At 41.8% G+C, this 12,715-nt stretch overlaps 1 protein-coding gene across 5 annotated transcripts; it reads right to left on the bottom strand.

Moving 5' to 3' along the window:
- Nucleotides 1–6,598: 6,598 nt before the first annotated feature.
- On the bottom strand, nt 6,599–12,475 carry Dlg5l16 (discs large MAGUK scaffold protein 5 like 16). 5 transcript variants are annotated; one of them, NM_001430223.1, is given in 6 exon segments: nt 6,599–6,812; nt 6,936–7,041; nt 7,748–7,914; nt 8,543–8,686; nt 9,865–10,024; nt 11,056–11,263. In NM_001430223.1, coding segments are annotated over 5 exon segments (663 nt in total). In that variant the 5' UTR covers nt 11,183–11,263; the 3' UTR covers nt 6,599–6,812; nt 6,936–6,976.
- Nucleotides 12,476–12,715: the final 240 nt, after the last annotated feature.

Below are 12,715 nucleotides of genomic sequence, written 5' to 3'. Positions count from 1 at the left end.
CTGCACATGGATGGGCGTGGTAACAAGGCCTCACAATCTAAGAAGGGTTATGCAAAGCCCTTCAGAAGAGCACAGAGATCCTGTCACAGGACCCCAGAGCAACTGGCCTTCCACCATGTGGCTCTTTGCTCTGGCCCTGACTTCCCTCAACACTTACATGGCTTTTGGTGAGTTCTTCCAGAATACAGACACTGGGAGCACTTCTGAAACGCCTCGACCTGGGTGAATGTGAAAATGGGGATAAAGAGAAGAGAGGCCAGGTTCCATTCTGTAACAGGAATCTGCGGGATGATTTCAAAAGGGGCTTGGAGTCAAAGAACCCAGCAAGCTCCTCCCATCACAGAGATCCAAGGAAAGAAAACCATGGTGATACCCCAGCTGCAGATGCTAAGAGGTCATTGAGCTAGCATGATGAGTTAAGAGAGCTCCTAGTTATCTCCAGCTCTTACTCCATCTCCGGGGCAGATGTGAGAGGCTCAGCAGAGTTTTAATAGCATTGAGTCGGGAGCCAGGGCACAGGACTAGAGCCTAGCTCAACTCTTCTGATCCCTGTGACTTTGGGAAAGTCACTTCAACTTTGCAGTGTTTGGAAAATAGGAAAGCAATAGAACCTTCCTTACTGGGCTATACTGAGGATTATATAGGTGGTTGTTTTTATAGCTCTTAGCATAATGTCTGGTCTAGAGGCACAATAAATGGATTGATTTAAAGGGGTGGTATTAATAAAAGTTTATGTTGGTCAAGCCAACATGTTAAGAGCCAATAATTACTGAGAAGATAATTTGTCCCTCAGTTCCCAAGAGATGTTGGTACCGAGCTGTATGTTGGGTGAGAAGAATAAGAGGCAGTCCTTAGACTCAGGAGCCTGACCTTGTAGGAGAAGGACTACAGATACACCTAGACGAGAGAGGGAACAGGAAGGGGCTGTAAGGAGTTGGAGGAGGGAGTGAGGCCCTCAGATCACCAGGGGGAGCTGGGACTTGTAGTGTGAGAATGAGTAAATGAGGAGAGGTGGACAGGAGTTGCACATGTGAAAGAGAAGACTTCCGAGATTCAGATATGAAGATACAAGACCTGGCAAGGAAGAATGAATGGGTTCCAAATACTGCTCAGTAGAGACGTGGGAGGTGGGGGGAAGTTCTGAAAAGTATGGGTGTTTGAGGATCTCAAATCCCTACTGAGCTTTGCTTAGTAAACAACAGGGACCACTCTGGAGTCAGGAATATTCTTCTGGTAGTTCTTAACATGGTCACCCCAGCCAGTCTCCTGTCTAGCCTGTGAATTCCAGTTTTTCCAAACAGTTCTTCACTGACTTCCTTCACCCCTGCCTTGGTCCTACTTGGTGTGGCTCAATACAAAGGCAGATTGATTCTCTGTCCTGATGCTGAAGGACTTTGGCCCTCTTGATTGTGGTTATGGATCACACGTTCTCCTGTGTAGCTTCAGGGGTTCAGTATCTCAGAGCAGTCCTCTCAGAACATGGTGCTATTCTCTCATTCTTCAATTGTTGTCATTGAGTACAGACAATATGTTACCATCTCTGCTCAAGTGGGTGGTCAGAAATAATAATGATTCAAAACTGGTCTCACTAAAGAGAACAGCCAATAGCTCCGGAAGGTCTTTATAGGAAATAATATCACAAAACAGATCAGAGTACTGCCAATTAGTACTGCCAAGGCTATGGAAATTTTAAATGGAATTCATTTGCTAGATTTTAGTAAGCTTAAATAAGTCATCCCTTCCTGTAGGATGCATTACATCTATGTGAAGTAGATGGTAAATTCATGAACAATTCAGAACAGAATTAGACATCGAAACTGGAAAAGTTGGGCAACAACATTGTTGGAAGCTGGTCTTTAGTTTCATGGTAAACATGGTGGAAAGGGGAACCTATGACTAACAAACAAACAAACAAAGATCAGGTGAGAGGCAATGATATTTCCCAGGAAGCATTGCTAGGTAAAGGAATACTGAGTTTTAAGGCCAGCTTGAATTGGATGAATACCCCTAGGCTCCCTGTCATGTAGTGGCTTTAAAATTTTCAGAGCAATGGAATCAATGCTAACAGAAGAGGTCCAACTCAATTACCAAAATGCCTAAAAAAAAACCTTCACTAAGTTTTTGCAAAGATTGACATCAGCTACTAAAAAAAATATCAGATTCAAAGGATCAAAAAATATGGATTGAATCTTAGTCATTTGAAAGTGCTAATTCAGGATGCAAAAGGGGGATTATATTTTAAATACAAGGTCAGCAGTAATAGAGGAATCCCTTAGAGTTGGGACTGATACTAGATATCACAGTTATGATGCTAATTATTCAGAAGTAACTTCTAAAAATCTTAAGAACAGTCTGGATGACAGATATTTTAATTGTGATAAGCAAGGCCACTTGAAAAGAGAATTTACTATTACTTTATATTATAATTTAAAATCAGGAACAGTGATACCTCCTCAAGTTCTTCAACTCTAACAGTTTGTTTTAGTTATCCAAGGTGAGGTTGTTTGAATAACAAAGGTTCGGGGTGTCAGTATGAAGAAGTGAGACCTTGTTGAAATAGATGTGGCCTTGTCTGAGGAAGTGTGTCACTGTGGGAGAATTGAGACTCTCTTCCTGGCTTCCCATGACACAGCCTTCTCCTGTTGGCATTTAGTACAGGTTGGAAACCCATAGCCAATCCAATGCCAAGACTATCTGGAAGCCATGATGCTCCTGCCAAGATGATAATGGGCTGAACCTTTGAAACTGTAACTAAAACCCAATTAAAGTTGTCCTTTATAACTGTTGTCCTTTATAAAAAGCGTTTTGGTCACTGTGTGTTTTCACAGTAATAGAAACCCAAATTAAGATTCTCTGCTTAAAAAAAAAAAAAAAAGATCCTCTGCTTTTTGTTTTTCTGGATGAACTTAAGAAGTGCTAAAGCAAGGTCTGAAAACAAGCCTGTAACAAGTTTGATGTGAATTTGTTAAAATTTCATTTAATTGCATTAAATGTATATATAACTTTGGTAAAATATCCATTTTTATGGTTTTATTCCTAGCTATCCATGAGCATGAGATTTCTTTCCTTCTAATGATAACTTCCTCTGGTTTTTATTTCAGATTTCAAGACCATGTTATATAAGGTTTTCTTTTTTTTTTTCCTCGGGGCTGGGGACCGTACCCAGGGCCTTGTGCTTCCTAGGCAAGCGCTCTACCACTGAGCTAAATCCCCAACCCCAATATATATGGTTTTCACACGAATAGTTATAGTTAGATCATGTATTTTTATATTCTTTGTGGCTAGTATAAACTGTTTGCTTTCCTCATTTCCTTCTCAGCCTGCTTATCATTTCAATAAGTACAGCTTCTGAATATTTTTAGTTCATTTTGTATCTAGTCACAATCCTGAAGATGATTATCAGCTGTAGAAGTCCTCTGGTGGACCCTTTGGCATATCTTATACTTTCGCATTATGTCCACATAGCAATAATTTGCCTTTTTCTTTCCCATTGGTAACTCCTTCATTCTTTATGGATTTTAGAGTTCTAGATATAAATTCAAGTTCTATCTTGAATTGATATAGACAGAGCGAATAGCTCTGTCTTGGCCCTGATTTTAGTGAAATTGGTATAAGATTTTCTCCATTAAATTTGATGTTGCCTATTGGCTTTGTGTTTATTGCTTTTATTATGCATAGGTATGTACCTTGTATCCCTCTACTCTGCAGGACTTTTAACAGCAAAGTGTGTAGACTATTTTAGGATCTAATAAGATAAGAATGTGGTTTATTTTCAGTGGGGTTATATTGGTATATTCCATTAGTGGATGTTCCTATATTGAACCACTCCTGAATCCCTGAGAAGAAGCCTACTTGATCATAGTAGGTGATTTGTTTGATGTGATCTTGGATTCTGAGTGTGAGTATTTAAATGAATCAGTGACCATCAATGTTCATGATGGAACTTTCTCTCTAATTCCCTTTTCATGTTTACTATTGTGTGGTTGAGACACCAGGTTGATTATGGCCTCAGAAAAGGAGTTTGGCAATGTTCCCTCTCTTTCAATTCAGTGGAATAATTGAAGCACTATTGTGGTTAGGTCTACGTTAGAAGTCTGGTTGAAAGGATGCATTAAAGCCATGTGGACCTGATATGTTTTTTTTTTTTTTTAATTTTTGAAGTGGCAGCCTTTAATGACTGTATCTATTGTCTTATAGAATTATTCAGTTACCTTCCCAGATCTGGATTTAACTTGGTAATTGTTATCTGTGTAGAAAAATCACCAATGTCAAACAGAGTTTTCAGTGTTCTGGATTAAAGGCCTCTGAAGTAATCTCTAATGATTGTTGAATTCGCCCAGTGTTTATTGTTATGTCCCCCTTTTCATTTCTGATTTTGTTAATTTATGTATTGTCTCCCTGGTGTGTAGTTAGTTTGAGGAGGGGGTTGTTTCTCCTGTGAATCTTCTCAAAAAACCACTCTTGCTTTGTTTGACTCTTTGTATTCTTCTCTCTGTTTGTAATTGATTGATTTTAGTCCTGAGTTTATTTCCTGCCATCAAATTCTACCAGACTCTCTATAGGATGAGGCTTTGCCTCACCTTTTTAAGAGCAGCATCAATAAATGAAGCTTATGCTGCTCTCTGTAGTGTTGATGACATCACAATCTCACTGAAAACCATGCACACCCTGGTTTCAGGCTGTATTAAAGTAGCCCAGCATTTCAGTGTTCCCTGCAAGGTGCCAGGTGCCGTGGGACAGTAGTAACATGAGTCTGCATGCACCTGGACAGTTTTCATTAGGGACTTCTGAGTGATTTTATAAAAATTTACAGTGAGTTCATGTGTGCACAAACACACACACACACACACACACACACACACACAGAGACACTGTACTGACATGGTACACATTCCTTGCACACCAAAAATAAAGTGAGCATTAATGAAAATATAACAATAATGGAATTGATGGAGGGAACTGCGGGGAACCTGGGGCTTAGAGTTACTTAAAGGCCGTATGCAGGCTCTCCTTTTCTTGGAGGCTAAACTTCAAGGGCAATGGGGTTCTTTATTTTCTTCCTCTATGACATACAGGGCTAGGGTGGAAACTAGGTTTTGAGCATATTTGGCAAGTACCGTAACACTGAATTAAATCCTAGGGCTGGAACCCTATTAATGTTCTACAAAATTACAGGGCAGGCTGGATGAAGACACTCATCTGACAATGTGGACATCTGAAGACAGGCACTGGACAATGGCTGACAGACTTGTCTGAAGACTGGAAATGAAGGCCCCTCTGACTACGCTGTACTCTAAGGACAGTTTATTCAGGTAAGGGATGACATGAACTATTGCCTCACGTCACAGATGTCAGTAGAAATTATCCAAGGTGTTGTAGACTGCAGGTAGCATTAACAGGACAAATCACACTGTGTTGTGAAGACTTATAAAGTATGCGTGTGTAGCAAGACTCAGGCCTCTCGCAGTTTCTAAGATCATACCTGAGAACCTCCAATATAGTAGTAATGTGATAGTGTGGTGTAAATGTAGTTCCGACTAGTTTTTATTGTGACACAGATGACTCTTTTTGTACCATGGTCTGCTTATAATGAATGACTAGAAGACCTAAGCTTAACAATAACCAAAGACTACATTGCTTCTCTAGCTGCTGAGATTTAAAAGCCCTGTGGTGACAGAAACTGTTTGTGGACATTCTGGATTATTCCTGGTGTTCTTAACTTTCTGAGTAACATCCACTCTGAGAAAGTTAGTTCAATTTCATAAATTGGAAATCTGTCACCTGGAAAAAAATACATTCTCAATACGATCCCAGATTGGTCATGGAAAAAGGGTAGCTTGAACTGTCCCACCTAGGTCCTGGGCCTGCACAGGCCTGCTCTCCAATGGAAACCTGTGTTCACAGCTGCAGGCTGCATTCACTATGGATGCTCTTGAGGTTCCTCCCTAAACTGCTTAGATTAAGATAATTTTCTTGCTATCAAAGAATTCATTATGCCAAGCTGGCCTACAGGAAGCTAGTTTCTATTCTGTATTTTGTCAGATGTGCATAACACATATGGTCATCATTGACAACAGCTGAAAGATCTGCTCTAATATGGACACTAAGTGATGCTGGAGGATGATCCTGACCCACAATGAGCAGTGGGAACACCAGAGCCCTGTAGGGATGCCTGACAACCTAACACGTTGAGCATGCACAGCTCAGTAAGTTCCCTGTGAGTACACATCTCCTGAGATCCCTCTAATTGTAGGTGATCCTGTCCACCTAATACAGCACCTCATGTGGAATAACAAAAGCCACCTGCAGGAGCTGTGGTGATGACTCACAGGTTAGAGCATCTGCTGCTCTCTCTGAAGAACCACATGGACCCTAACAATTGGGTAAAGCATGTCAGTGATTACATCATAAAGTGTGTGTCTGAGAAACAGCCTCATTATCCACACAAAAGACACTGTCACACTGGGTACCCCTTGGTGACTTTGAATTCACTAATTAGCCCAGGCTCCATGGAACATGCAGAGATCCATCTCTAGCTGTCAGTTCTAAGTCCACAGGAGGGGACAGAACCCTTGAGTAAGAAAGATGGTCTTAAGAGTCAAGAGATAGAATTCAATTTTTATTCATAGGAAATACATTTTACAAAGAAACAGGATGAAAATGAATAAATATAAATGTTTTAAAGTATTTGAAAAGTGAAAAATAGTAACAAGAACATTTAGGAATATTTAGAAGCACAGATGTATTGCTGTTTCTCCTCTAGCACACATAATGAAAGGCAGTCTCCCAAGTTGTCTCTCAAGTGGTGTTTTCTGAAAAAGAAAGGGAGTAAAACCTCAATCAGTCAGGCTGGCTTAGTGATATATAAATTAAGGGTCTCTAAGAAATGACAAATTAACTATGAGGAAGAATATTCATCTAAAATATGTTGTTACCATTCAGGATGTTTGTCATCAGGAGCTCCTGAGAAAGCAACTTATTCTTCAGGAAGCTCTCTTCCTGGTGTGTGTCCAATTCCAGCTCTCTTGCACTTTCTGAGACCTGGGAGAGGAAGGCAGTTTTTCAGACACTGATTTGGTGGGGAAATGCAAGCCAGCTGTCAGAATGCTGCCTTCTACCACCTCAGTTCTATTCTACAGTCAACATAGACCTTTTAACTGATATCATTGTTGCTAACCCTGCGGGCAGGGCAAAATCTCCAGCAACCCTCAAAGTAATGTGGGCTGCCAATCTGGGACCCAGACTTATACCAGTGCAAACCAAGAACAGGGCAATGGGTTGCAGGAAGAAAGGAGACATTCATATGTCACCAAGGTTAAAGCCAATGACAAGTACTAATTGGACATTTGCACTTGGTTCTTATCCTGGAAAGGTCCTTCATACACAAGAGGTCACATGACCACAGAGTGTCATTTGTCATAGGACCAAGAACTTGTTCAAAACTCTACATAGCATCCAATCTATCACATGGATATTCAGTAATGTGATATGTTCTTCATCTGTAACCATTTCTAGACTGCAGCTTTAAAAAGAGCAGCAAATTATACTTGCAAATTAATTCAGTTTCTGAAAAGTGGTTAACTTCCTGGAATAATTGTGCATAGGCAGAGCAATGAACAATTCCATGGCATGAGGTGGTTGGCTGGTTGTGAGTGTAAATTAGAAAGGTGGTAGGAGAAAGCAAAGATGAATCAAATTGGCAAATTTTATCAGATATTGTTAAGCTAACACAGCTGCTCATCCCTACCAGATGATGCTGGGTCCTGAGGTTCCTGGTCTTTATCATTCTTGTTGCAGTCAACCAAATATTTCTGGATCGGTGCCCAATGAAGATGTACCTCCTTGCTCTCCTGCCTCAGTGGGAGCAACTTCTTCCTACATGTGTTCTCCATCAGGAGCTGGCTGAGCAGGTTGCTGGAAATACATTCTGCATAATAAGATCATACTGCCCCTTTCTCCCATTCCCACTCCCAAGTCCCACTAACTCCACCAGGACCCAGATACCCATGAAGACTTAATAGAATTCATTTCGATACATATAAGGCTGCTGCATAAACCACAAAGAGTTAATTCAGGGAAGAATAAATTGTTTGGCCCAAGCACCAATTAGTGTCCACATCTCTCAAAAAAAATGGATCTACAGCTATCCATGAAAGCCCAATGCATGGGGGCAACATCAATTAGTAGTGGGCAAACACCCTCAAAGGAGGTCAGTAGAACCAAGGGAAGGTAATGCTATCCATGTGGTTCACACACTGAGTGTTGTAAAACCTGGTATGACCCCAGAGGTCCAGGTCAGCCTAATATCCTTCTGATGACTTCAATCAGTACTGTTCTATCTAGAGCCTTCTGAAGATGCCTAGACAATCCTGGGATGAGGAACAGTCTTTTGTGAAACTGAAAACTGAGTCCTAATGAACCTGGCACTCTGATGTGTAAACAGCACAAGAGATAGAACCAGAGCTGAAGACTGTCCAATCCAGAACAAAGAAAGTCAGAAATGTCCAATCCACAAGTGATAGCCTTTCTGACCACTACTTACGTAGAGAAGGTAATCTCCTTCTTCAGCTTATGGTTGTTCTCATGGATCTCAGTGTTCTCCATCTCTAAGTTGTGCAGAATTGACATGACCGCCTCCTCCATTCTATCCAGGTCTTCAAAATATGGATTTGACCTGAAGTAGGGCCTGGCCCCAAATGATAGAATACAATGCACATCAGCATTTAGGAATATATGAACTCAGGGTGGGTCCTGTACTACCCCAGTCCTGGAAGGACACTGTCTGAATTCTACATATTGGATCGTCTTCAGCTTCAGAAACTTCTTTTTCTGAGTCCAGGTCACCAGAAGCTCCGCATCCAGATGGAGAGTTCCCTGGCTCCCTTTCATCAATCAAGAGGAAATCTGCAGTCAAGCCAGTTGAGCTATCAAGAGCCTAGGCCACACCTCTCCCTGCTCCCCCACCCCCAACACACCCAGAAACCGGTGATTTCTTTTTTCCTGTCCTGATAACAGACCATATATAAACACAAAATTATAATCTGCACAAGGAATACAAATGTACAGACAAACGTGGCCACATAGACAAAGAACTGTGCTGTTGACAGTGGGGCTCCCAGAACAAAGCATTCACATGACCATGAAAGTGTTACAGGTAAATACTCAGGCCAAGACATAGACCCCTAGATTCCAAGTGTGGAGGGAAATATAAACATATAAAAGTTGTGCATATGCATTTGGATGTATGCACACACAGACTTACAGACTGAGACACACCCACAAAAAAGAGAAAAGCAAACAGAGTCAGAGAAAGAGAAAGACAAATATGGAAACAGAGAGCACTGTGAGAACCAGGAGAAATGCATGCACCATTGCTGTCTCAGAGGGTAAGACACACAGACAATAACAAACAGGCCTGAGCCTGAGAACTACTAGTCAAGCATTGAGATGAACAGTTTGGGACCAGGCCCCTCAGGCTGCTGCCTGGATCTCCCAGCACTCAGTCACCTGCCTAGCAAGTACAGAGACTCTCCATAAACTCACTGCAATTACAATCTTGCAAAGCCACCAGCTGTCAAGGGCTTTGCAAATGCACACTGGGAACTCACTCTCCCTGACTTTATCCCTGAATTCTTCATTCAGACCACAAATCCTGCTTTTCAATAAATGGAAGCAGATGAGTCTATTGTCCATCTCACTCCTCAGGAAGGGTCAGGTTCTGAATCTCCTCTATATGGGAGATGAGGTTTAGCACAGGGTGATTAGGGAGGCACAGCTTTCTAGAACCCAAAACCTTAATAGGATGAGATGAAGGTGACCTTGCAGACACAGGAATGAAACAAGAGCATTTGGAGTGATTCATACCTGTTGTTCATGGATCTCTCTGTCAGAAACCTCAGGCAATCTCTCAGGTCATTTCTCTCCTCGGTAATGAGCTGCAGCTCTTTAATCAGCCTCTCCTTTTCCTTCTTGGCCTGCTTCTTGCTTATGGCAGTTCCAGGGGATGATGTTTCTCTCCCAGCGTCTGTAGGTAGAAGAACACAAGTGAGCAGGCATAGGGAGAATGCATAGAGTGTACATAGACCAAGTGAGGCCTAAACAGAAGAACAAGCCTAGAACCCAGTGTCATTGCTAGGCGATTGGTCTATGCTTAAGAGGCCTCCTCAGTGGATCTCAGTTCTCCCACTACTCTATAGAGACCAAGAGATGTAAGCAGCCAGGTGTTCCCTATTCCGGACATCACGTGCTTACATGTACCACGGAGATGGCTTCTCCAGGATTATTATCAGCTGAACAGGGTACAACTTGGTTTCAGGACCCTCACCGCTGTGGTTTCAGAAGTCAGATGATAAATTCACCATCCACAAAACTTGAGTGATTGGAGACACTCACATGTCCTACCCTGATACTCTAGGCCAACAACTTTGCATTTAAAAAGCATTCCCGGGAGGACATGGTCAACAGACTTATCAATTCCCCTAATGGAAGCACCAAATGCCCCAGAAGTGCCAATAGGTTACAGGCTGAATCTTGGTCCACATTTTCCAAACAGTTTTGATATTTTAGAAAAATGTGTGTAACACACAACCTCTAATATATAAAGGTGCCGATGACCCTGCCAGTTAAAAGAAATCAGAGGAGGTCCTAGAACATAAGGTTACTGCCTGGAGCACAATTCTCTCCCTGTTACTCTGTCAGATATCCACTGTGTTTAAAGAAGCAATGATAGTGAAGTACATTGCTGCCCTGTCTAAACTCAGAAAAGGTGGACCCTCCATGACTCCTGATGGTGCTATTATGTCAATGTAACATAACAAATGCACTGTGAAAGTAAAGGCCAGAAGTTCACAGTACAATAGCATTGGCCTTACCATATCCTCCCTGTGGGGATGGGGAAACTAAAGTTCTGAAATCCTTGACTTTCAAGAATTGTGATATTCATGGAAATTCAATTCCTTTGCAGATGCTCCAGTTGTTGTGGCCCATTGCTAGAAAGGTCAGCTTAAGCCTGCATCCTCCTGAAAGGAAGCTCGACATAAACTGCCCAGAACTTACTACACCTTCCCCAGAAGCGCTGTCTTTGTCCATCATTACTTTGAGATGAAAGGCCAGACTCCTTCACTCTAGTCTCTCCACAATCGACATTCCCCCTCCCAAAACGCTTGCAAAGATGGGAAAACATGGCTGACGATGTATCTGCCAGACTTGGACTGAGAGAAACTAGGGCACTGGTTGTCACTACAACACTGGTGACATCACAGAGGATGCCAAGAACTCTCTAGGAGATAATAGAATGGCCAAGAAGGGACAGCTGATGTCATGGGGAGCAGACTTTGCCTCCCTGCTAATGATCTCCCTGTACTGAGCATAAGCTTAGGGGCCCTTTCCAGGAGACTTCCCCAGGGCATAGACACTGAGCACCTCCTGTTTCCACATCCAAATTTTCCTCAAGGCTTGATTATAAAAACATTAGTAATTCCTATGCATCTAAATGAATGTTTCCTTTCATATCTTGCCCAAAAATGTCTCATCCTAACTAGATTTTATCCTCATTTACCAATGTTAGCCATTAAAAATTCCTGAGATTTCACACCAGTCAAAAGTTTCTCCTTCCTCATTATGTACAGGTGCTTGAAATCACATCAAGAAATAGCCTGCATGGTAGGTTACAACATGGGTGTGTGTTAGGGGAACACTCATGAAGCCTTATGCTTAGCATTCGACAGTTGCCACAAAATCCCTTAGGAGAACGAGTTGAAATCATTATGGTGCTAGGAACAATGTGGAGACCAGTTGGCAGAGGAAAGTGAAATATTGGAGCCACTAGTGAAGGCACCCTTATGCTGCTTGTGGGGTTCTCCTCTCTGCACCAATGTCACCAAAGGAGCATTGCTCACTGACCTCTGTAAGATGTACCATGAGCTTCTATCAGGAAAATAAAATAGTCAACAGATATGGGGGGTGCAGATAACAGTGTAAGACAAGGCTATAAACATCACTAAGTGGATAGAGCAAGGTCCCAGCACCTGTACTCTGGGTCATGGCCGACCCCACCAAAGGCCAAAATATCGATCATAGTAAAAAATTAATACTTTATTGAATGCACACACTAATACTGATTGATCAGATCCATAGCCCAGATTTTGGGGGCAGACCCATGGCCCTAAATATCTTTCTCTCAACTTATATAGCAAAACATAAGAAAGAAAAAAGAAAACGTCAAAACAAAAAGCTCAAGCTTCTCATATGAGGATTGCGGGAAGTGTTATCTGGTGGTCAGTTCTGATTAGACATTTTATATAGAACACTGCACAGTGACTTTTATATAAATCTTTTTGCAATATTGGAATTTTAACAAACCTCATCCAGAACATACAGAAGAAGAAAGGATGTGATCACTGTGTCCTTTCTCTCTATCAGGTTATTTTTCTGCGTCCTTGATTGTCAGGCATAGAACAGCAACAATCTGAAATAGCTGGTAGACAATGGAAAAAGTGGCTAAAACTATAGTTGTGGGTTACACACCTCAACTGTCAAAGGCTAATGCTGTCCTCACAGTCCTTGGAGGCCACTCTTGTAAGACTATCTATTGGAAAGTGGAAGCAGGTTTATCTGAGCTCAAAGTGAACCTGGCCAGCCAGAGAGAGGGCAACATGTGATACTTGAGACCCTGTCTAAAACTAGCACTGAAACCCACCCTTCATTCGAAGCATCA

The sequence above is a fragment of the Rattus norvegicus genome, chromosome 19 (genome assembly GCF_021556685.1).
Source record: "Rattus norvegicus strain SHRSP/BbbUtx chromosome 19, alternate assembly SHRSP_T2T, whole genome shotgun sequence".
Lineage (NCBI taxonomy): Eukaryota > Metazoa > Chordata > Mammalia > Rodentia > Muridae > Rattus > Rattus norvegicus.
The sequence above is the reverse complement of the archived record's forward strand: the minus strand, read 5'-3'. Positions and strand labels throughout refer to the sequence as shown.